This window comes from Stegostoma tigrinum, chromosome 47 (assembly GCF_030684315.1).
Source record: "Stegostoma tigrinum isolate sSteTig4 chromosome 47, sSteTig4.hap1, whole genome shotgun sequence".
Classification (NCBI taxonomy): domain Eukaryota; kingdom Metazoa; phylum Chordata; class Chondrichthyes; order Orectolobiformes; family Stegostomatidae; genus Stegostoma; species Stegostoma tigrinum.
The window spans coordinates 76,844-102,925 of record NC_081400.1 but is presented as its reverse complement, the minus strand read 5'-3'; the positions used below and the strand labels follow the sequence as shown (position 1 = coordinate 102,925).

Sequence of the window (26,082 nt, the reverse complement as noted above, 5' to 3'; positions counted from 1 at the left end):
CCAGTGCCTGGAACATTACCTCAGTGAAAGTTAGCACCTTCAAAGTGTAAGAAGGGATGAAAATGGGTCAGAGTATTGTTCTGGAGATAGCAGGAACTGCAGATGCTGGAGAATCTGAGATAACAAGGTATAGAGCTCGACGAACACAGCAGGCTAAACAGCATCAGAGGAGCAGGAAGGGTCTTGGCCCGAAACGTCAGCCATCCTGCTCCTCTGATGCTGTTTAGCCTGCTGTGTTCGTCCAGTTCCCCACACAGCATTGTTTTAACAGTTAATAAAATGTGAGGCTGGATGAACACAAGCAGCATCTCAGGAGCACAAATCTGCAGTTCCCATTATCTCTGAAAATCCAGCCTCACATTTTATTATCTTGGAATTCTCCAGCATCTGCAGTTCCCATTATCTCTGATAAGCTTTTGTGCTCCTGAGATGCTGCTTGGCCTGCTGTGTTATCCAGCCTCACATTTTATTATCTTGGAATTCTCCAGCATCTGCAGTTCCCATTATCTCTGATATTGTTTTAACAGTTTTTGCTTCTCTTTTCAGCTGGTAAACCATGTGATGCCAGGAGTTTTGGGGGTAGCTCGGTGGTTTGTATTTGCAATGCGACATACTGCGATACAGTTGATCCACTGCGGTTGCCAAAGAAAGGCCATTATGTTTTGTATGAAACCACTAAAGCTGGTAAGCGGCTTGAACACAAAACAGGAAAAATCCTCACAAACACCAAACAACAAGGTAAGGTTTGCAGTTGCTGCTTATCATGTGTTGCGAAGTTGGGTGGAGTACTTGAGGATTAGCAGGCATGAAGTTAGAATTTGGTATTTGTAAAATGCTAGAGGGAAAAGCATGGAGTGGTCCCTTTAAAAGATCATGTGCTTTTCCTATGCTTAGTACTTTAAAAGGAATGTCTGTGAGCAGCAGCTCAAAAGTTTGCAAGTACATAGACAGCTCCCAACATGAAACATTTGTATTGAAAAGCTACACAGTTAGCAGGCCAAGCAGCAGTTTATCAAGACAACAAGATTTTTAATTTAGCCAATCAATTTGAACCTGGGACTTGGAGACCAAAAACAGCTACCTAGAATACACCTCCTCCCACCCACCCTCCTGCAAAAATTCCATCCCTATTTCCAATTCCTTCGCCACATCTGCTCCCACGATAAGGCATTTCACTCCCGCACATCCCAGATGTCCAAGTTCTTCAAGGACCGCAGTGGTCGAGAACGCCCTTGACCGCGTCTCCCGCAACACATCCCTCACACCCCGCCCCCGCCACAACCGCCCAAAGAGGATCCCCCTCGTTTTCACACACCACCCCACCAACCTCCGGATACAACGCATCATCCTCCGACACTTCCGCCATCTACAATCCGACCCCACCACCCAAGACATTTATCCATCCCCACCCTTGTCTGCTTTCCGGAGAGACCACTCTCTCCGTGACTCCCTTGTTCGCTCCACGTTGCCCTCAAACCCCACCACACCCGGCACCTTCCCCTGCAACCGCAGGAAATGCTACACTTGCCCCCACACCTCCTCCCTCACCCCTATCCCAGGCCCCAAGATGACTTTCCATATTAAGCAGAGGCTCACCTGCACATCTACCAATGTGGTATACTGTATCCACTGTACCCGGTGTGGCCTCCTCTACATTGGGGAAACCAAGCGGAGGCTTGGGGACCACTTTGCAGAACACCTCCGCTTGGTTCGCAATAAACAACTGCACCTCCCAGTCGCAAACCATTTCCGCTCCCCCTCCCATTCTTTAGATGACATGTCCATCATGGGCCTCCTGCACTGCCACAATGATGCCACCCGAAGGTTGCAGGAACAGCAACTCATATTCCGCTTGGGAACCCTGCAGCCCAATGGTATCAATGTGGACTTCACCAGCTTCAAAATCTCCCCTTCCCCCACCGCATCCCAAAACCAGCCCAGTTCGTCCCCTCCACTCACTGCATCCCAAAACCAGTCCAACCTGTCTCTGCCTCCCTAACCTGTTCTTCGTCTCACCCATCCCTTCCTCCCACCCCAAGCTGCACCTCCATCTCCTACCTACTAACCTCATCCCACCTCCTTGACCTGTCCGTCTTCCCTGGACTGACCTATCCCCTCCCTACCTCCCCACCTATACTCTCCTCTCCACCTATCTTCTTTTCTCTCCATCTTCGGTCCGCTTCCCCCTCTCTCCCTATTTATTCCTGAACCCTCACCCCATCCCCCTCTCTGATGAAGGGTCTAGGCCCGAAGCGTCAGCTCTTGTGCTCCTGGGATGCTGCTTGGCTTGCTGTGTTCATCCAGCCTCACATTTTATTATCTTGGATTCTCCAGCATCTGCAGTTCCCATTATCACTGATTCAATTTAAATCTGATGGTTTTGACAACATAGGACCAATCCTATTTGAAGAAATAGTGATTTGTCATCAAGGGTATAAAAAGAAAGGGCCAGTTAAACAAAGCCCCAGAGCCAATTGCCATCCACCAGAGCTAACAGCCCACAGCTGTCGAGAGAATCACTGGCTCTCACATCCTCCTCTATTTCTTAGAGAAAGCATGATCTAAATAACAACGGTATTAACTGCATGATAATAAAATGTGAGGCTGGATGAACACAGCAGACCAAGCAGCATCTCAGGAGCACAAGAGCTGACGCTTCGGGCCTAGACCCTTCATCACTTATCTGCAGTTCCCATTATCTCTGGTATTAACTGCACAATTAGTTAATATTCCTGACAGAAGAATTGATGGAGAAGGCACAGAATATTCCAGAAGATGGAATCTGGCTGTAGTTTTGAGAGGCTAAATTTTGTTTTAATGTAAGTTGGACATATATTTATTGGAACTACATGCATTAGAATCTTGCTTTATCAGAAATAGTGAGTAATTAGAAGGTGTTAATTCAGTTTGTTAATGGTTTAGTTAGTTTCTTCACTAATAGAATTAGATAAATTTAAAGTGACTGTCAGTGATTTACTTTATTTAACCACTAGAAGTTGCTAAAAGGTAGGTTACATCACTTTTCCCATTCCTTTTACAGATTAAGAGTGAGGTGCTCCTCTTTGGGTGTTTCAGTTTTGGTTCTCGGGGTGGGGTGCGATCAACCTCAACTTTATAACAAATGGGATGGGTTTGCTATCATTGATTGCCCATCCCTAATTGTCCTTGAGATGCCTTCTGGAATCTCTTTAGAGTTTCTTTGGTTAAAGGCCATTATCTAATGCAATAATTAGCTAAAGTGAATCCTTTTCAGACATTCCTTTGTCAACAATTGTCTTTGCATGTATCTTCATTCAAGTCACAAAAATAAAGCATTGTGCTCACAAGGAAGACTGCCTGCAGCTTTGAACAACGTCAAATTGTTCCTTGTCTGTGTTCAGCTCAGTGAGACGTTCCATCGTTGTCAGAATTTACTCGCCTCCTGATGAACCGTTGCTCATGCCTTTATCTCCGGATTGAATCAAACTAGACCTCTCTTGGCTGGTTGTCTCATCTTTTCTCTTTATAAGCTATTAAGCTTAGCTTATAGAGGGACACGGGGAGGCAGTGGCCTAATGCTATTATCACTGGACTGTAATCCAGAGACTAAGATAACATGATAATAAAATGTGAGGCTGGATGAACACAGCAGGCCAAGCAGCATCTCAGGAGCACAAAAGCTGACGTTTCGGGCCTAGACCCTTCATCAGAGAGGGGGATGGGGAGAGGGAACTGGAATAAATAGGGAGAGAGGGGGAGGTGGACCGAAGATGGAGAGTAAAGAAGATAGGTGGAGAGAGTGTAGGTGGGGAGGTAGGGAGGGGATAGGTCAGTCCAGGGAAGACGGACAGGTCAAGGAGGTGGGATGAGGTTAGTAGGTAGCTGGGGGTGCGGCTTGGGGTGGGAGGAAGGGATGGGTGAGAGGAAGAACCGGTTAGGGAGGCAGAGACAGGTTGGACTGGTTTTGGGATGCAGTGGGTGGGGGGGGAAGAACTGGGCTGGTTGTGTGGTGCAGTGGGGGGAGGGGACGAACTGGGCTGGTTTAGGGATGCAGTAGGGGAAGGGGAGATTTTGAAACTGGTGAAGTCCACATTGATACCATATGGCTGCAGGGTTCCCAGGCGGAATATGAGTTGCTGTTCCTGCAACCTTCGGGTGGCATCATTGTGGCACTGCAGGAGGCCCATGATGGACATGTCATCTAGAGAATGGGAGGGGGAGTGGAAATGGTTTGCGACTGGGAGGTGCAGTTGTTTGTTGCGAACTGAGCGGAGGTGTTCTGCAAAGCGGTCCCCAAGCCTCCGCTTGGTTTCCCCAATGTAGAGGAAGCCGCACCGGGTACAGTGGATGCAGTATACCACATTGGCAGATGTGCAGGTGAACCTTCCACTCCCGCACATCCCAGATGTCCAAGTTCTTTAAGGACCGCAACTTTCCCCCCACAGTGATCGAGAACGCCCTTGACCGCGTCTCCCGTATTTCCCGCAACACATCCCTCACACCCCGCCCCCGCCACAACCGCCCCAAGAGGATCCCCCTTGTTCTCACACACCACCCTACCAACCTCCGGATACAACGCATTATCCTCCGACACTTCCGCCATTTACAATCCGACCCCACCACCCAAGACATTTTTCCATCCCCTCCCCTGTCAGCTTTCCGGAGAGACCACTCTCTCCGTGACTCCCTTGTTCGCTCCACACTGCCCTCCAACCCCACCACACCCGGCACCTTCCCCTGCAACCGCAGGAAATGCTACACTTGTCCCCACACCTCCTCCCTCACCCCCATCCCAGGCCCCAAGATGACATTCCACATTAAGCAGAGGTTCACCTGCACATCTGCCAATGTGGTATACTGCATCCACTGTACCCGGTGCGGCTTCCTCTACATTGGGGAAACCAAGCGGAGGCTTGGGGACCGCTTTGCAGAACACCTCCGCTCAGTTCGCAACAAACAACTGCACCTCCCAGTCGCAAACCATTTCCACTCCCCCTCCCATTCTCTAGATGACATGTCCATCATGGGCCTCCTGCAGTGCCACAATGATGCCACCCGAAGGTTGCAGGAACAGCAACTCATATTCCGCCTGGGAACCCTGCAGCCATATGGTATCAATGTGGACTTCACCAGTTTCAAAATCTCCCCTTCCCCTACTGCATCCCTAAACCAGCCCAGTTCGTCCCCTCCCCCCACTGCACCACACAACCAGCCCAGTTCTTCCCCCCCCACCCACTGCATCCCAAAACCAGTCCAACCTGTCTCTGCCTCCCTAACCGGTTCTTCCTCTCACCCATCCCTTCCTCCCACCCCAAACCGCACCCCCAGCTACCTACTAACCTCATCCCACCTCCTTGACCTGTCCGTCTTCCCTGGACTGACCTATCCCCTCCCTACCTCCCCACCTACACTCTCTCCACCTATCTTCTTTACTCTCCATCTTCGGTCCGCCTTCCCCTCTCTCCCTATTTATTCCAGTTCCCTCTCCCCATCCCCCTCTCTGATGAAGGGTCTAGGCCCGAAACGTCAGCTTTTGTGCTCCTGAGATGCTGCTTGGCCTGCTGTGTTCATCCAGCCTCACATTTTATTATCTTGGAATTCTCCAGCATCTGCAGTTCCCATTATCTCTGATACTAAGATAACATTCTGGGTTCGAATCCTGCCACAGCAGATGGTGGAATTTGAATTCAATAAAAAACATCTGAAATTAAGAAATGAGTGATGATCATGAATCTGTTGCCAAAAACAAAGTTGCTGGAAAAGTTCAGCAGGTCTGGCAGCATATATGAAGGCGAAAACAGAGTTAATGCTTCTGGTCTGGTGACCCTTCCTCAGAACTTCCTTGGGTCACCGAACCTGAAATGTTAACTCCGTTTCCTCCTTCACAAATGCTGCCAGACCCACTGAGCTTTTCCAGCAACTTTGTTTTTGTTCCTGATTTACAGCATCCGCAGTTCTTAGGGCTTTTATTATGCATCTGTTGCTGATTGTTGGAAAAACCCATCTGGTTCACTACTGTTCTTTAGGGAAGAAAACTGCCACCCTTACTTGGTCTGGTCTACATGTGACTCCAGACCCACAGCATTGTGGTTGACTCTCAACTGTCTTCTGATCAACTAGGGATGGGCAATAAATACTTCCTAAAAGTGACACCCTCATCCTGCGAATGAATAAAGGAAATTCCATAGTGACTCTTAGCAATTTTTACAGATCCTGATACATTATACCTTGGTATGGCAACTGGTATACTCAAGAATGCAAGAAATTAGAGTTGTGAACGTAGCCCAGTCCATTACGAAAAGCAGCCTTCCTTCCACTGACTCTGTCTACACATCCCACTGCCTTGGGAGAGTAGCCAACGTCACCAAAGACCCCTCCCACCCTAGTTATACTCTCTTCTATCCTCTCCTATTGGGCACAAGATAGAAAATGGCCTCCCCTGCTGTTAGCACAAGTGGAGTACGTATGTTTCGTACTGATTATGAAAGGATAATGTGGCTTTGATGCAAGCTGAGCAAGGGGAATCCAGCTCTGGAATTTTTTCCTAAGTCTGCCTTCCTCTCTCCTTTTTCAAATGCTTTTAATTTGGTTTCTTTACTTGATTCTATTTCGACTGTAGTCAGAGAGAATCTCTAGCAGTGACTTCTCTTCTTGTCCTTGCAGTTTTGCCTCCAGAATTCCTTGGAGATCTAACTTTGGTTCCTCATTTTTCACCCATGTGCTGCTTCTTGGAAGTAAAACACAACATCAAGTTCCACTGGCATATTGACAAGACTCAGCTCTGCCATCCAACCACTACATTTGATACCTTCTGTGTATCAGATTGGTCAGGTTTCTTGTTTTACATGTGATGTTTGATGAACTTAGCCTCGTTCAGTGAATCATCAAGGAGACTGAAGCCACGGTCCTTTGCCCCCACCATAGATTCTGTTCTTCTGACATCAACATCCCCTCTTTTCTTGGTTTCTGCCTCAGGCAACATCTGTAAACTGAAGTGAATTAGAACCTGATTGTGAGGATCATGTCTCCAGTACCTCAATCCACTACTGTCCGATCTCCTTTCTCCACTTCACTTAACTGCCGCTGAAACCATCATGCTTACCTGGGTCACCTGCTGATATCATGCTCTAGTACTCTCTTTAGCCACACTCCTGTAATGTCCTCCTTCAGAAACCAGCTCATTCAAAACTCAGTGCTAGGCCAGTCTTTTAAATCAGCCTGTTCAGGAATGTTATTGTACATGCTTGGATCAGGTGGGGCTTGATCCAGGGCCTCCTGGCTCAGAGACAGGGACACTATCACAGCACTACACGAACCCTCCTGCTCGATGTATTCTGTCTTATTCATTGCTGTCCAAGTTCATTTACACTGGCTTTCTAAAATCCAACTCTGTATTTCCAGTGCCCTAAATGACAGCCTTGTTCTCCTAGGTTTGCAGCTGACTTTTGAAGTGAAGAAGAAATACCAGCAGATGAAAGGCTTTGGAGGTGCAATCACTGATGCTGCAGCCATCAACATTCTCTCGCTTTCTGTTGGGTCCCAGGAAAATCTTCTCCGATCCTACTTTTCCGAAGAAGGTTTGTGTGAATCAAAACTAAACCATGCTGCAAAAAAACAAGAATTATCAGCATGCGCCTGTATGGCTATATACACCTTGTTCAAACCACATGTTTCCTTGTTGTAGTGTCCACAAGAGAGCTCAGCTCTGGAAACACCGACACACTTTCATCTTTCCAATTTTCCCAAATGCAGGAATCGAGTACAATATTATCCGTGTGCCAATGGCTAGCTGTGATTTTTCGACACACGTGTACACTTATGATGACCATCCTGGAGACCTGGATCTGCAACACTTCAGTTTGACAGTGGAAGACATTAAAATGAAGGTGAAATGCTTGGCCTTGTTTGCAAAGTTAATAGGATTAATTGCAATTTGGAAGAGGAAGGAGAGTGTCAACCTTTGCGTTCCTGCAACAGCAGCCTGTCCCTGATTTGGCTTCTTCCCTCTCCCCCACGTTGGTTCTCACTCCTTTGCTGTTATGTCTCTTCCCTCACTGCCCTCTGCCATTTTCCCCCTCCTGCCCCTCCCTCAGTGCCTCCTCCCTTTTCCCCCACACCATGTTCACTCCTTCCCTCATGCCCTTTCCCCTGCTGTTCCTCCTCTCCTGAAGTCACTGAGCTCCTCTTTATCCTGTTCCCTCCTCTTCTTTCCAATACCACTCATCTAGCCATTTTCCTACGTTTTGAGAATCCCAAGAATTGATCTTAACATAATCCCACGTCGTGGATCCTAAACATTCTAATGTCAGAGATGGCAAGAACTGCTGATGTTGGAGTCAGAGACAACACAGTGTGGAGCTGGAGGAACACAACAGATCAGTCAGCATCAGAGGAGTAGCAAAGTTGATGTTTTGGGTCAGGACTCTTCAGAACTCTGACTCCAGCATCTGCAGTTCTGGCTATCTCTGAGTGACTTATAACTCCACTTGTACAGCCTCTTCTAAGGATGCCTACCTTGAAAAGATTGTCCTCCTCCCTTCAGAAAGACCAGTTCTGAACAGTGACTTTCCTACTCCTCTGATGCTGCCTGACCTCTGGCTCCATATTGTGTTGTCCCATTCTAATCCGAATTTTTTTCCTTCTGCAACTAGATTCCAATTATTAAAGTGGCTAAAGCACTTTCCAAACGCCCCGTGTCTTTGTTTGCCAGCCCATGGACTGCTCCACCCTGGATGAAAACGAGCAATTCAACAATTGGGAAGGGAACTTTGAAGGGGCAGCCTGGAGGAGTATACTACAAGTCATGGGCAAAGTATTTCATCAGGTGAGACAGACACACCTACCGCCCATCCAGAAATAAGTTCAAATCTCATTCAGTCTTTTTTGAGGAAACACAATGCTGTGCCATTCAGTTCGAGGACTGGGAGCTCATTGGTGGCTATGATTTGGTTTGTTCTTTGAGATGAAAACCTGTTGAATGAAGAAGGTCAAGTGCAGATGAAAAGTGAACATGTTCTTCTGTCTTTTTCCAGCTTTCTGGTCTTTGATCTGAGTGTTTTTTTTGTGAAAGACTGTAAGTCTCTTTGTACACAAATGAACACTCAGAAATTTTAGTCTGTTTCTCCAAGATGCTCACATACAAAGTGAGTGAATTATTAAGCTCAACGCCGTATTCTCTGCCTGTGTCCTCTTGCCCCTTGAACATTTCCATAAAGTCATATTTTAAATAGAGGGGATGAAGTCCTCCAGTCAGTTTTCTACATAAATTTTGCCCTATTCCAATAGAGATCCTGCCACGTGCTGGCCACAGACAACATATAGTTGTTTGCTCGCTTGAGAACTTTAAACTCAGCTGCTGGATTTGAATTATTGTGCCAAAAGAAAGGGGGACAGTTTAGGTTTCTAATTGAGAAAATATTCTTGTGAAAGAATGAAATTATTTGAGTTTGGTATTGTCCATTTCCCATCAGTCTTGTTTCACACAGTCTAATCTCTCTGTCCATGTCTCTCCCCACCCCCCTCTCTCCTCTCCCCACCCCCGCTTTGTCATGCTTTCTCTCTTTCTCAATTTTCCTCTCTTGCTTTTTCTTTCTTTCTTTCCTCTCTCTCTTCCCCCCTCTCTCTTTTCCTCCCCCTCTCTTTTCCTCCCCCTCTCTTTTCAGGTTTCTGGATGAATATGCAAAGCATAATCTCACATTTTGGGCACTGACAGCACAAAATGAGCCCACTACAGGAATGCTAACTGATTACAGCTTCCAATGCATGGGCTTCACAGCAGAGTTGCAGCGAGATTTCATTGTGCTTGATCTCGGGCCTGCATTACGAAACAGTTCTCACAAGGACGTGCAGCTTATGATCCTCGATGATCAAAGACTCTTGTTGCCCTATTGGGCAAAGGTGGTGAGTGTGATTTGAAATGAAGTCTCAGAAATGACAGCTATGTCTGGTTGGGTAGAACAAGCAGCTTCTTGTTGGTAACCCGATAAAGAATGATAAGGTATTCAACTTAAAAAATGCTTCTGTACCATATACATCTGCAAATGCTCAACTTTGCCAATAACATGGATTCCAGTGAAATGAAATGCAGTCTGTAAGTAACTGTGCAGAGCATCAATTTAGTAATGTCAGAGCGCTGGCATGGATGGACTGGGAATGTGTGCAAGGAACTAAGTAATGGGAGAGATGGGCAAAGCCAGGGTAGAGGGGTGGTTGGCCAGGAGTGTGGGTAAGAGATGGGGCCAGGAGGCCCAGGTGAGAGTCTTGCGGGAAAGGAGATGGATTGCATGCAAAGGTGTGCGCATGAAACATTTGGTGCGTGTTTTCTCTGATCTGAACTTGAATAGTGAATGAAAAGAAAGTGCAGTCACTCGGAAACCTTCAGAATTAAAGAGGTTTAATGCAATCTGTCCAACACTGAGTGTCGCCAAGGTTCAACAACACTGACAGATAAACATCTTTTCTCCCTTTTCTAACCAGGTCCTAAGTGATGTGCATGTTGCTGAGTATGTGCATGGCATCGCAGTGCACTGGTACCTTGATATGCTCACTCCAGCTGATAAAACTCTGGATGCCACACATGATCTTTTCCCAGAATATTACCTGTTTTCCACAGAGGCCTGCACTGGATACTTGCCATGGGAACACACAGTACAACTGGGAAGTTGGGAGCGAGGTGCCATGTACAGCCATGACATCATTCAGGTGAGAGGGAGAATGGGATTGAACTGAAATGATTCAGAATAATGTGAGCCCTTAGTCCTAATGTGTGGAACTCCAGGAGATGATGTTGAGACTTTGTAATGTGAGCCACAATGAGTTTGGTATCAGATTTGTGATGGGTATGTAATCTGAAGGGGAATACACTTAAGTATTACCATTTAGCTCATTGCCTCCCGTTGTTGGATTAATAGTGTCATCAGCAGAGGCTGTTCAATTAATCTCTATACCATTATTCAACATAGATCAAAATTTCACTGGCTTTTCTCTGGTCATCAGCCAGAGCTGCAAAGCAGGATCATGGATTTAGATAGAACATAGAACAGTTCAGCACAGTACAGGCCCTTTGGCCCACGATGTTGTGCCAAACTTTTACCCTACACCTAAGGTCTACCTAATCTCCACCCCTCCTTATACTATCATCCAAATGCCTATCTAATAGCTGCTTCAATGCCTCTAATGAGGTCGACTCCATTACCCTCTCCGGCAATGCGTTCCACGCCCCGACCACTCTCTGAGTAAAGAACCTACCTCTGACGTCTCCCCTGTATCTACCTCCACTCACTTTAAAACTATGCCCCCTTGTAATAGCTACCTCCACCCAGGAAAAGGTCTCTGACTGTCCAATCTATCTATACCTCTAATCATTTTGTACACCTTTATCAAGTCACCTCTCATCCTAGCCCTCAACCTTTCCTCGTAAGACATTCCCTCCATTCCAGGCAACATCCTGGTGAGTCTCCTCTGCACCTTCTCCAACGCTTCCACATTTTTCTTGTAATGTGGCGACCAGAGCTGGACACAATACTCCAGAAGTGGCTGAACCAGGGTTTTGTATAGCTGGAGCATAACTTCTCGACTCTTGAACTCAGTCCCTCTATTAATGAAAGCTAACGCACCATATGCCTTCTTAACAACTCTATCCACCCATGTGGCAGCTTTCAGGGAGCTGTGGACATGAACCCCCAAGATCCCCCTGCTCCTCCACACTGCCAAGAATCTTTCCGTTAACCCTGTATTCTGCTTTCAAGTTTGTCCTTCCAAAATGAATCCTCACACTTTTCAAGGTTAAACTCCATCTGCCACTTCTCAGCCCTGCTCTGCATCCTATCAACGTCCCTTTGTAACCTAGAACAGCCCTCCGCACTATCCAGAACTCGACCCACCCTCATATTGTCTGCAAACTGAGTAATCCACCCTTCCACTCCTATATCCAAATCATTTACAAAAATCACAAATAGAAGAGGACCCAGAACAGATCCCTGTGGTACACTACTCGTGACAGAGTACCATGTTGAATATTTTCTGTACACTACTAGCCTTTGTCTTTTAAGGATCAGCCAATTCTGAATCCAATCGGCCACACTTCTCCCTATCCCATACCGCCTCACTTTCTGTGTGAGCCTACCATGGGGAACCTTATCAAATGCCTTACTTAAATCCATGCATACCACATCCACTGCTCTACCTTCATCCACATGTTTGGACACCTCTTGAAAGAATTCATTAAGGTTTGTAAGGCATGATCTACCCCTCCTGTCTGTCATGAATCAGACTGTGCCTATCCAAGTGATCATAAATCCTATTTCTCAGAGCCCTTTCTAATAATTTGCCCATCACTGAAATAAGACTATCTGGCCTGTAATTTCCATGGTTTTCCCTATTCTGTTTTTTTTTGAACAAGGGAATGACTTTTGCCACTCTCCAATCTTCCATCACTATACGTGTGGACAGTGAGGTCGAAAAGATCATCGCCAAAGGTCTTGCGTTCTCTTCCCTCGCTTCCCATAAAATCCTTGGATAAATCCCATCAGGCCCAGGGGACTTATGTATCTTCAACGTCCTCAAAATTCCTCGTACATCATCCTTACTAATATCCACCCTCCTTTAGCCTACCACCCTGTTTCATACTGTCCTTCCCTTCAACTAGATCCCTCCCAGCTGTGAATACCGAAGTAAAGTATTCATTAAGGACCTCTCCTATCTCTTTAGGCTCCATGCACTTTACAATCCTTTGATCAGCCCTGCACTTTCTCTGGTCATTCTCTTATTCCTCATGTATGTACAAAAAGCCTTGGGGTTTTCTCATGCCCCCTTACAGGTCTCCTAAGCTCTTTCTCCAGCTCCTTCCTGGCTAATTTTTGTCCCTCTAGAGCCTTTCCCGATCCTTGTTTCCTGAAGCTTACATAAGCCACCTCCTTCTTCCTTAACTAGTCGTTCGACCTCTCTCGAGAACCAAGGCTCCCTCACTCAACCGCATCTTTCCTGCCTGCTAGGGACAAACATATCGATCTCACACAGCTTGCATTCCTTAAGCAATCTCTACATTTCTATTGTGCTTTTCCCTGACAGCATCTGTTCCCATTTTATGTTACTCAGTTCTTGCCTAACAGAATTAGAATTACCCTTCTCCCAATTATAAACCATATCCTGCTATATGTACTTGTCCTTTTCCATGACTATTGTAAAAGTAACAGCGTTATGATCACTATCGCCAAAATGCTCTCCTACCGACAGGTCTAACACTTGGCCCAGTTCATTGCCAAGCACCAAATCCAAAGTGGCCTCTCTTCATGTTGGTCCAGTGATAACCCAGTGATGGTGATACTGGAGAAGACTTCTGAGAGAAGGAGACCAGAGGTTGTGTGGTGAGGGTTCAGATTTGAGATCAGAAGAGAAAGTTGGCAGTCGGGGAAATGATCAGAATGTGGCAGGCAGGGACATGGAAGACAACCTAAGTGTGCATTATCAGATAATGCTATCGATTACAAGATCGACAGCTAAGGGCTCTGTATTTGAGTGCAGTCACAATTTGGAATAAGATAGATGAATTGAGAACACAAGTCGAAATAAACAAGTATGATGTGGTCACAATGACAGTAACGTAGAATTTCGGAACTGTTAAAGTACGAGGAGGCCATTTGGCTCATTGTGTTTGTGGTGGCTCTCCAAATGAGCACCTTGTAGTGCCTGCTCGCTGTAACTCTGAAATTTACTGCAATAACATGACAAAACTTTCACATTTGTCCATGTGGTTAATTCTGTGACAATTTTCCACCTGACAACTGCCAGACTTACTGAGCTTCTCCAGTAATATTTGTTTTTGCTCTAGAATGTTAGTATCTGCAGTTCTTTGTACGCTACCAGATCCAGTATAATAAAGCAAGGTGGGGGTATGAATACAATGGATTATCACTTGCCATTTTGAGAGAGAGAGGAATAGATCTCGGACAAAGGCTATGAACCCGAGCAAATGTAGTTATGAAAGCATGAAGACACACTGGTTAAAGTGGATTGGGTCAATCAAGATAAAGTGGCAAACATAGAAGGAGGTGTTTCAGCATATACCACAGGGAGGATAGTAAGTTGTGTGAAAAACAGAGTCTGGAAAGGAAAACAGCTAAGTGGGTGGGAGGAAAATTGGCAAATGGAACATAATGTAGGAGAATGTGAACTAGTCCACTTTGGCAGGAAGAATAGAAAAGTAGCAGATCATTTCAGTGGAGAGATTGGAGAGATGTTGAGCTTGTACCTGTTATAGTTGACGAGAATAAGACTTGATCCTATTTAGTACGATCCTGATGGAGATACTACAAGGATGTGGGGGAACCAGAACAAAGGGACACGGCTTAAAAATAAGGGGTTTCCTGCTGAATTGGAGAATGAACAGAAATTGTTTGGGATGAATGAGTCTTGGCAGTTCTCATCCCCAAAGATTGTTGGAGGTGGGTCATTGAATTTTTTTTAGAGCAGTGGTGGACAGATACTTGAACAAAAAAGGGGCCAATAAAATGGTTGGGGATAGATGGAAATATGGATTTAAGACCACAAAGAGATCAGCAGTGATCCTTAGTTCTATGCCTCTGCACCGGTAGCTCAATCAATTTTGGGCATGATGTGATATTGAACTCTTGTGCTGCCTTTACGTCTGTGCCCACTTTTTTAGGTAGGAGTTGTCTGCCTGTCCCACAGACCTCTTCACCCATGTCCAGCACGGTCCCTGCACTTAGACCCCCTCTCTGGTCTTCAACTGGCACTCAACCTGTTTATCTAGAACTATCAACATAACATTGGTTACCTTAACTTGTCTGTCCCACCCCCCAACCCAGCTATCTATCTCCCTCTGAACTGACTGTATTCTGTGCTCTCAGATGCAACCATGATTTGTAAACAAGCCTACCGAAAAGTGTGGTCCTGTTTTCTGGCACACTGACCTCTACATTATAGAGGCTGAGCTACCAGCTCTCAGACACCTCCTCCTATCTCCCCCTTGACCATGACCCCACCATTGAACCCCAGACTTCTATATCCACAATGATCACTAATCTCATTTCAGTTGGTGATCTCCCTGCTCCCACTGCCTCCAAGCTCATAGTCCCCCAACTCCGTACAGCCCACTTCTACCTCCTTCCCAAAATCCACAAACAGGACTTCCTGGATAGACCCATTGTTTCTGCCTGTTCAAGACCCACAGAACTCATCTCTTCCTTCCTCGACTCAGTTTTTTTCTCCCCTTGTCCGGCCCCTTCCCACTTACATCCACAATTCCGTTTCACATCAGTTTCAAAATTTTCTATTCGCAGGTTCTAGCGATCTCCTTTTCACCATGGATGTACAATCATTTTACACATCTGTCATCCATTAGAGTGGTCTCCGGGCTCTTCGCTTCTCCTTGCAAAGAAGGCCTAAACTGTCCCCATCCACCACCACCCTCTGCCACCTGGCTGAACTTGCCTTCACTCTGAACAACTTCTCCTTTAACTCCTCTTACTTTCTTCAGGTCAAAGCTTTGACCATGGGTACCTGCCTTGGTCCCAGTTATGTGTTTCACAATGAGTATGTTGAGCATTCCTTGTTCCAGTCGTACTTGAGCCTCACTCACAACTCTTTCTGTGGTATGTTGACGACATAATTGATGTGGCTTCTCTGTTTTGTCTAGAGTTAGAAAAGTTTATCAACTTCACTTCCAATTTCCGCCACGCTGTCATCTCTGACTGTTCCTCTCCCTTGACATCTGTGCTTCCATTTCTAGGGATAGGTAGCTGCCATGCCCACTACAAACGCCTGATTCCCACAGTTACTTTGACTGTACATCCTCATACTTTGCTTCCTGTAGACTCTATTCCGTTCTCTAGTTTCTCCATCTTTATTGGATTTGTTCTGATGATGCCAGCTTCTAATGCATTACTAATCAGGGACAATGTTAAATCTGTGCTCAGGTAGGACATGCAGGAGGGCTCATCCACTAAGGCAATTTGGGTACAGCTCAAAAGTAAGATAGGTGCAATCACTGTGATTACACTACAGGCCTCCCGACATCCACTGAGAGATTGAGGAACAAATATGTAGGCAGACTATGGTAAGGTGCAGTAAAAACAGAGTTGTCATAATGGGTGACTTTAACTTCCCTAGTTTTGACTGGGACTCACTTAGAGCAAGAGGCTCAGACAGGGTGGAATTTAAGTGTATCCAAGAGGGTTTCTTGAAACAGTATGTGGATAGCCCAAGTAGAGGAGGGGTCATACTAGACCTTGTATTGGCTAATAAGCCTGGCCAGGTGACTGACATAGAACATAGAACATTACAGCACAGTACAGGCCCTTCGGCGTTCGATGTTGTGCCGACCTGTCATACCGATCTCAAGCCCATCTAACCTACACTATTCCATGTACGTCCATATGCCTGTCCAATGACGACTTAAATGTACCTAAAGTTGGCGAATCTACTACCGTTGCAGGCAAAGCGTTCCATTCCCTTACTACTCACTGAGTAAAGAAACTACCTCTGACATCTGTCCTATATCTTTCACCCCTCAATTTAAAGCTATGCCCCCTCGTGCTCGCCGTGACCATCCTAGGAAAAAGGCTCTCCCTATCCACCCTATCTAACCCTCTGATTATTGTATATGTTTCAATTAAGTCACCTTTCAACCTTCTTCTCTCTAATGAAAACAGCCTCGAGTCCCTCAGCCTTTCCTCGTAAGACCTTCCCTCCATACCAGGCAACATCCTAGTAAATCTCCTCTGCACCCTTTTCAAAGCTTCCACATCCTCCTTATAATGTGGTGACCTGAATTGTACACAATACTCCAAGTGCGGCTGCACCAGAGTTTTGTACAGCTGCAGCATAATCTCTTGGTTCCGGAACTCGATCCCTCTATTAATAAAAGCTAAAACACTGTATGCCTTCTTAACAGCCCTGTCAACCTGGGTGGCAACTTTCAAGGATCTGTGTACATGGACACCGAGATCCCTCTGCTCATCTACACTGCTAAGAATCTTACCGTTAGCCCTGTACTTTGCCTTCCGATTACTCCTACCAAAGTGCATCACCTCACACTTGTCTGCATTAAACTCCATTTGCCACCTCTCAGCCTAGCTCTGCAGCTTATCTATGTCTCTCTGCAACCTACAGCATCCTTTGTCACTATCCACAACTCCACCGACCTTAGTGTCGTCTGCAAATTTACTAACCCAACCTTCTACGCCCTCATCCAGGTCATTTATAAAAATGACAAACAGCAGTGGACCCAACACCGACCCTTGCGGTACACGACTAGTAACTGGTCTCCAGGATGAACATTTCCCATCAACTACCACCCTCTGTCTTCTTTCAGCAAGCCAATTTCTGATCCAAACTGCTATATCTCCCACAATTCCATTCCTCCGCATTTTGTACAATAGCCTATTGTGGGGAACCTTATCGAACGCCTTGCTGAAATCCATATACACCACATCAATGGGTTTACTCTCATCTACCTGTTTGGTCACCTTCTCAAAGAACTCAATAAGGTTTGTGAGGCACGACCTACCCTTCAAAAAACCGTGCTGACTATCCCTAATCAATTTATTCTTTTCTAGATGATTATAAATCCTATCCCTTATAACCTTTTCCAACACTTTACCAACAACTGAGGTAAGGCTCACTGGTCTATAATTACCAGGGTTGTCTCTACTCCCCTTCTTGAACAGGGGAACCACATTTGCTATCCTGGAAGAGCATTTTGGAAGCAGTGATCACAACTCCTTAAGTTTTAAGATAGCTATGAAACAAGGCTAAGTCAGGACCTTGCAGGAAGGTACTAAATGCAGGTAGGGAAAATTATGTCAGCATTAGGAGCTAGGGAGTGTTATAACATAGAACTGTTCAGCACAGGAACAGGCCCTTTGACTCACGATGCTGTGTTGAACATGATGCTGAATGAAACCAATCCCTTCTGCCTGCCATTGGGGTCCATATCCCTTCATTTTTGCATATTCATGTATTTATCTAAAAGTTCCTTAAATACCTTTATCATATCTGCTTCCACCACCAGCCTGGCATTGCATTCCAGACTCCCACCACTCTGTAAAAAAAACTTGTCCCTCACATCTCCTTTGAGTTTGTCCCCTTACTCTTGGGGGAAAAAAAGATTCTGACTGTCAACCCTATCTATGCATCATGTAATTGTATAGAGTTCTGTCAAGTCTCCACTCAGCCACTGCTGCCAAGGGGAAAACAACCCGAGTTTTTCTATTCCAGGCAGCATTCTGGTAAACCTCTCCAAAGCCTCCACATCCTTCCTGTAATGTACTGACCAGAACTGAACACAATACTCTAAATGTGGCCTAACCAAATTCTTTTAAAACTGTAACTTGACATGCTCACGCTTGCACTCAATTCCCTGACCTTTAAAGGCAAGAATGCAATTCAACTTCTTTCCCATCCTATCTACTTGTGTGGCTCCTTTCGGAGAGCTGTGGACTTGAACGCTAGGATCCTTCCGTGAACAGTGCTGTTCAGACACCTACCATTAACTGTATGTGTTTCCTTAAAATTTGATCTCCCAAAGTGCAGCACTCAGACTTACCATTTTGCTGATGTACATCCTGCTGTATCTTTTGATAACCTTCTACATCATCCACAACTGTGTTGTCTGTAAACTTACTAACCCATCCATCTACATTTGCATCCAAGTCATTTATATATAATCACAAACAGTAGAGGCCCCACTACAGACCTCTGTGGAACACCACCAGTCACAGACCTCCAGCCTGATAAACACTCTTCCATCAACACCCTCTGTCTTATATGAGCAAGCTAATTCTGAATCCATATGGCCAATTCATCATGGATCCCATGCATATTAATCTTCCAGATGAGCCTACCATGAGGGAGCTTTTTGAAAGCTTTACTAAAATCCATGTAAATAACATCTACTGCTGTACTTTCAGGCAAGGTCATAGAGCAGTGGATGTTATTTACATGGATTTTAGTTAGGCTTTGACGAGGTCCCTTATGATAGGCTCATCCAGAAGATTAAGATACATGGGATGTATAATGACTTGGCGACATGGACTCAGAATTGGCTTGCCCATAGAAGATAGAAGGTAGTGGTGGAAAGGTGGTTTTCAGTCTCTACGTCCCTGATTAGTGGTGTTCCACAGAGATCTGTACTGAGACATCTTTATTTGTGATATATATAAATGACTTGGATGAAAATGTAGATGGATGGGTTAGTAAGTTTGCAGACGAAACAAAGATCGGTGGAGTTGTGGATAGTGTTGAAGGTTGTCAAAGGATACAGCAGGATACAGATCAGTTGCAGATATGGGTAGAGAAATGGCAGATGGAATTTATTATGGGCAAGTGTGAGTTGCCTCACTTTGGGAGACCAAATGTTAAGGAAAAGTATACAGTTAATGGCAGGAGTCTGAACAGCACTGATATGTAGAAGGATCTTGGGGTTCAAATCCATAGCCCCCTAAAAGTAGCCACGCAGTTAGATATGCCTTCTCTACCACCTATGCCATGCATGTATTAATGGGTTGGGGAATTGAGTACAAGAGTCAGGACGTCATGTTACACCTTTATAAGACTTCGTGTAGGCCATGCGTGGCGTATTGTGGTCAATTCTGATTGCCACATTACATGAAGGATGTGGAGGCTTTGGAGAGGATGCAAAAGTGTTTTTTTCATTCATTAGCAGGATGAGGGTGTTGATAACCAGGCAGCATTTAATGCCATCCCTAATTGCCCAAAGGACAGTTCAGAGTCAACCATATTACTGTGGGTCTGGAGTCACATGCAGGCCAGACCAGGTAAGGATGGTAGTTTCCTTCCCTAATGGGCATTAGCGAACCAGATGGGTTTTTACAATAATCGGCAATGGATTCACGGTCATCGTTAGATTGTTAATTCCAGATATTTTTATTGAATTCAAATTCCACTATCTGCCATGGCAGGATTCGAACTTGGGTCCCCAGAACGTTATCTGGGTCTCTGGATTAACAGTCCAGCGATAATACCACTAGGCCATCACCTCCCCAAGATGCTGCCTGGATTAGAGGGTATGAGCTGTAGGAGAGGCTAGAAAAATCTGGGTTGTTTTCTGTTGAGTGGCAGAGGCTGACTTTACAAAGTTATGAGATGCATAGATAGTTGATGGTCAGAATCTTTCTCCCAGAGTTGAAGTGACTAATACTAGTGAGGGCATGCATTTCAGGTTCGAAGGGGAAGTTCAAAGGAGACGTGAGGGGCAATTTTTTTTATATAGTGTGTGGTAGGAGTCTGGAACACACTGCCAGGGTGGTGGTGGAGGCAGATACAATGGGCCATTTAGGGGACTTTTAGATAAGCACATGAATTGCAAGGAGGGATATGGACCAATGGCAGGTAGAAGGGATTAGTTTAGATTGGCTTCATGTTTGGCACAACATCATAGGCTGAAGGGCCCATTCCTGTGCTGTACACTTCTATGTTCTACAAGGGAGCCTCCAAAATGTCTACCTCTTTCCTCAACTAAAGACTCCCCATCACCGTATTTGACAAAGCCCTCAGTCATGTCCGACCAATCACCTGCACTTTGGCGCACTCACCCTTCTTTCTCCCAGAATGGCCATAAGGTTCTTTTGATCCTCACTTATCACCCCACCACACGTTTAAAGGATCATTATTTGCCATTTCTGCCACCTCCGGACACCTATTCCCCCTCCCTCCTTTGTCTTGTCTTCCACAGGGACTGTTCTCTCCGGGTCTGCTTCTCCTACACTCCTAATACCTCCAGTGTACCTTTTTAAGGTGCAACACCCGCCCGTGTACTTCATCTCACTGCCCAAGGTCCCAGACACAACTTCCATGGGAAGCAGCGTGTTACCTGACCTTCCCGCAGTCTGGGCTACTATATTTGCTGCTCAGTGTAATCCGCTCCACAATGGGAGATCGGTGACTGCTTTATGGAACACCTATACTCTTTGCACAAAAATGATCCTGAATTTCCTGTTGCCTGCTATTTCAACACACCACTGTGTTCCCTGTCTGACCTCTCCGTCTTCAGCTTGCTGCAGTGCTCCAGAGAAGTTCACTTTGACTGCAAACTGGTAGAACATCATCTCATTTTCCACTTGGTAACCCTGCAGTCTTCGTAGGGCTCAATATTGGGATCAGTAATTTTGGGGCCTGAGTGCCTTTTCCCGTGACTTTACCCATTCCCCCTGCTGGATCTTGTCACAAATGGTCCTGGTTACCAGATATCAATTCTTCCTGACTAACTTTTACTTATTCCTTTGTCTGTCCAACTCATTTTTTTCTCTTGCTCTGGGCTCCATCACCACCTATCATTTACTCTCCCCCCCCCCCCCCCCCCCCCCGCCCCCCGACCCGACCGTTCCTCACCCCATCTTCAGCATATATACCAACCTTTTCCTAGCTACAGTCAGTTTTGAAGAAGAGTCACTGGACCTGAAATGTTAATTCTGCTTCCTCTCCACAGATGCTGCCAGACCTGTTGAGTTTTTCCAGCAATTTCTGCTTCTGTCAGTTGTGATCCGGTTGGGTATAGAGTACTTTTGAAAGCCCAAATAACCACCTGCTGCTCCTTTGTTATATATTTGTCAGTGAATGTTAATCTCTGTGTTGTTTCTGCCACATGTTGCAGAATCTGAATAATCATGTAACTGGTTGGACAGATTGGAACATTGCATTGAACTTGCAAGGTGGCCCGAACTGGGTGAAAAACTTTGCTGACAGTCCGGTCATTGTGAACAGTCATCAGGATACCTTCTACAAACAGCCTATGTTCTACCACATGGCCCACTTTAGGTAAAAGCCATTTGTCTGACACATGGTTTAATTCTGTAGGGGGTGGTGTTCGCACAAGTGCATTTCATAGAAGAATCATAGAATCCCTACAGTGTGGAAGCAGGCCATTTGGCCCAATGGGTCCACACCGACTCTCCTGAAGACATCCCACCCGGACTCACCCCCTACACCATCCCTGCATTTCCCACTGTAGATGGTATGGGCAATTTAGCATGGCAAATCCGCCCAATCTGCACATCTCTACACTCTGGGAGGGAAACTGGAGCACCCAGAGGAAACCCATGCAGTCACGGAGAATGTGCAAACTCCACACAGACAGTCGCCCAAGGCTAGAATCAAACCTGGCTGTCTGGCGCTTAGAGGCAACTTGCTGCATTTGTTGTACAAGTTGATATTTGAGCTGCAGAGTGATGCCTCACTGTCTCTGACCGCAGCTTCAGTTAGTGAGAACCTAGTGCTGCCTCCTCATGGACGCACACTTACCTTCTTTGTCTCCTCGTAGTCACAGTTAATGTGACTTGTCAGTAGTCACTGAGACAGAATGGCACCTTGTTATCAAAAATAAGAGTGTCTCTCCATCTCCGACTCTTGAACAGCTGTCAGAAGAGCAGAGAAAGGAGGAGTAATCATGCTGCTCATGCTCCTCCTCATCTCTGTCGTAAATGGGCGACCCCTTATTCTGAGATTATATGCTTTATTCCTAGACTGTCCCACAAAGGGAGTATAATAAATAAAAGGTAAATATTTCTTGTTACTGAAGTTGCAATACTGTTCAATGTACTGGGCCTTTCTTTATGCTGAGAATACGTTCCACTTCCAACATCAATCCAAAGGAAGGTTGCAGCAATGGCCTCGACAGAGGACTGCCTCATTTTGTTTGCAAGTAACATGAGATTAGCAGAATGGTTGACAATGAGGAAGAAGGGTACAAGATGATAGATGTGTCTTCCCAGTTGAATTTGTCCCTACACATGGATGAGGGACACAAATTCGACTGGGACAACACAACCATAATCGCACAAGGCAAACTGAGACATGCCAGGGAATTCCTGGAGGGATGGTATTCCAACGGAACTCCATTAACAAACACGTTGAATTAGATCCCGTGTGCAAACCACTGAGAAACAAAACCGGGAGTAATACCAACCGCCCCAGCAAACAGAGGCATATGAATAACAAGTGGGACTGATCACTGACGCTTCACCAGAGGCGCACTGACCATGTTACCCAGCAGGGTGACAAAACGTTTGCAACTAAACCCGCTGGCTTGGTGAGCAGGTCTACAACCTCATCCACAACCTGAGCTACAAATATTCTCTGACTTTAATCCTAAATAATTCCAGTCTCATTTGCCAGCATTTGGTCCATATCCCTCTAAACCCTTCCTATTCGTACACCCATCCAGGTGCCTTTAAAATGTTGTAATTGTACCTGCCTACAATAACTTACCCTGACAGATCATTCCATACCTGCGTCACCCTCTGTGTGAAAAAGTTGCTGTTAGGTCCCTTATATATATTATCCCTCTCACCTTAATCCTATCCCCTCTAGTTTTGGACTCTGTCACCCTGGGGAAAAAACCTTGTCTATTTACCCTATCCTTGCCATTCACGATTTTATAAACCTTCCTAAGGTCACCCGTTTGGCCTCCGATGCTCCAGTGAAACTTTCCAATCCTGGCACCATCCTTGTAAATTTTTTTTCGGAACTCTTACTAGTTTCACAACATCCTTCCTAGAGGAGGGAGACCAGAATTGCATACAATACTCCAGAAGTGGCCGAACCAATGTTCTGAACAGCAGCAACATGACCTCCCAACTCCAATACTCAGTGCACTGACTGAGAAACTTTGGTTAAGCCACAGCTGGAGTTGTGTGTGCCATTCTGGTCACCACACTGTTAGAAAGGATTTGATTGCATAGGAGGGGGAGGAGAGGGACGTGTGGAGATGATTCACCGGCATGTTGCCTGGGCTGCAGCCTTTTGACATTGAGGAGAGGCTGGGTAAGCTTGGGTCGTTTTCTTTGGAGTAGAGAGCCTGAGAGGGCACCTGACTGAGGGACATGGACATGGGTTATAGAAAGTAGCTGTTCCCCAGAGTCGAAGGAGGGAGTCAATAATTTTAAGGTGAAGGGAAACAGACTTATTGGGGAGTTGAGGAAAAATGTTTCCACCCCAAAGGGCTGTGGGGTCTGTAATTCACTGTCTGGGGGTGTATTCATTAAGAGGTACATGGGTGAGCACTTGAAATGTCGTAGCATTCAACGTGTTATGTGCCAAGTGCTGGAAAATGGGATTTGTGTAGATTGGCCAGTGCCGAATGGATGAGCTGAAAGGCCTGTTTTGTGTGACTGATTTAATGTCAGTGCCTTTTATTGTCATTTCTGGCTTCATACTTCTATGTATTATGAAGTGTTATAGAATACACAGAATGTTCGTTCTCCTGCCCTGTATGCATGTTTACGTGTGTGTGTATGAGAGAGACCAAAGTGTCTGTATCATTCAGTCTTCACAATGACAGAGGTTGGTCTTGCGGGAATATTGCTCCCACCTGCTGTTGAAATCAAGAATAAGTCATCGAGAGCAAGGACTGTTCGACTTCACATCATTCTCCCTCCCTTAGAGTAAAATGAGTCTGTGTTGAGCTTTGGATGGCCTTCACTCTGATGCATGTGCTCTTTTCTCTGCAGTAAGTTTGTTCCTGAAGGTTCTCAACGTGTTGGACTTGATCCCAATGCTGCGACTGAACTGGACTCTGTGGCTTTCCTCCGCCCAGATGGATGTGCCGTCATCAATGTCCTGAACTGGTGAGAAGCTCAATTTAAAAACTCAATTCGTTCTCATCAGCTCATCATGTCTGCCCTGGTAAACAAAGCTCTAATTACATGAAAGATAATAAAATGTGAGGCTGGATGAACACAGCAGGCCAAGCAGCATCTCAGGAGCACAAAAGCTGACGTTTCGGGCCTGGACCCTAATTACATGAATCCTATTTTCCAGTCCTCAACCAGTAACCCTGGAGGTTTTGGCAGCACAAGTGAATATTTAAAAATATTCTGAGAGTGTCTGACTCAACCTCCTGGCAGCCAGAGAGTTCGAGTCTACTGAGTGAAAATATTTCTTCTCAACTCTCCTCTTAATTTAGTACCTTTTATCATAAGTCTATGTCCCTTGGTTATGGACCACTCTACAAGTGGAAAGAACTCCCTTCTGTGGAACGCTCTGCCTGCCAATGTAGTTAACTCAGCCACATTAGGGGCATTTAAACAGTCCTTGGATAATGATGGGATAGTACAGGGGGAGGGGCTTAGGTTAGATCACAGGTCAGCGCGACATCGAGGGCTGAAGGGCCTGTTCTGCGCTGTATTGTTCTATGTTCTGTTCACCCTCTCTGATACTCTAGTACACCGCTTTCAGCTTCCCTCTCAATCTGCACTGTTCCAAGGAAAGGAACTCCAACCTATTCTCATCAATATGTCCTCATAGTTCAGACCATCCTCTCTACGCAGTATCCTGGTGAATCTCATCCTTCCTATGATGTGGTGACCAGAACTGCACACAGTATACCAGATGTGGCCTAACCAGCGTTTCACAAAAATACAGCATTGTTGCCTTGCTCTTACCTTTATTAGCTGAGACGTATGATACAGGGTATCCCATGTGCTTTCATAGTCCCTTGCTGTCCCTGTCATACCAAGATCCCTTTGATCTTCAGTACTTTCTGGGATCCTACTGTTCATTGTATAATCCGTTGCCTTGTTAGCCTTCTCCAAGTGCATCACTTCAAAGGTAACTATTGATGAGAAAAGTCTCGTTGTTTATGTTAGAAAAATAGCTAGAACCTGTTCACTCTGTCAGGCAAAGACATTTAAAGTTCTAAAATATTATCTGTGTAAAAGTCTTTAAGCTGTTCTTATGGTCTTAGTTTCATTTGATATCAAGTCACAAGAGTAAAGAGTGAATTACCTGCCTATTTTCTGCCTGCTTTTATGTAACACTAGGCTTCAATTTAGATTAAACAGCTCCTCTGTTAGTCTGTCTGCTCTCACTGCTCCTTTTAACCGCACTGCCGCAGCTCCAGAGTATCCCACAGATCCACTGCTGGTCTGTCTGCTTCCTTTGTTCAGATTTATGGCCCGGTTCCTCAGTGGTAATTTAGTGTCTCTTATTTTATACTCTTACAGGCAGTGTGTTTCTGGTCACTAACCCTCATTGTGTTCCCCCAATGCAGTCTTGCTTAAAACTTTACAACAGTGTCTGCCAGTCCTTATACCACCCAGGGCTGAGGATGGGAGTACACGTTGGGGT

At 45.6% G+C, this 26,082-nt stretch overlaps 1 protein-coding gene across 5 annotated transcripts in view; it reads left to right on the top strand.

The window, feature by feature from the left end:
• Positions 1–26,082, top strand: part of gba1 (glucosylceramidase beta 1) — a 33,916-nt gene that overhangs the window by 2,792 nt on the left and 5,042 nt on the right. For all 5 annotated transcript variants that reach the window (XR_009443467.1, XM_048525750.2, XM_048525752.2 and 2 more), the window contains exons 3-10: positions 547–738; positions 7,410–7,556; positions 7,732–7,865; positions 8,631–8,803; positions 9,642–9,879; positions 10,456–10,680; positions 21,611–21,774; positions 24,465–24,581. Coding sequence is in view for 4 of the 5 variants with exons in the window: in XM_048525750.2 (XP_048381707.1) it covers positions 547–738; positions 7,410–7,556; positions 7,732–7,865; positions 8,631–8,803; positions 9,642–9,879; positions 10,456–10,680; positions 21,611–21,774; positions 24,465–24,581 (1,390 nt within the window). In the remaining variant the exon portion in view is untranslated. The remainder of the gene's footprint in view (positions 1–546; positions 739–7,409; positions 7,557–7,731; positions 7,866–8,630; positions 8,804–9,641; positions 9,880–10,455; positions 10,681–21,610; positions 21,775–24,464; positions 24,582–26,082) is intronic.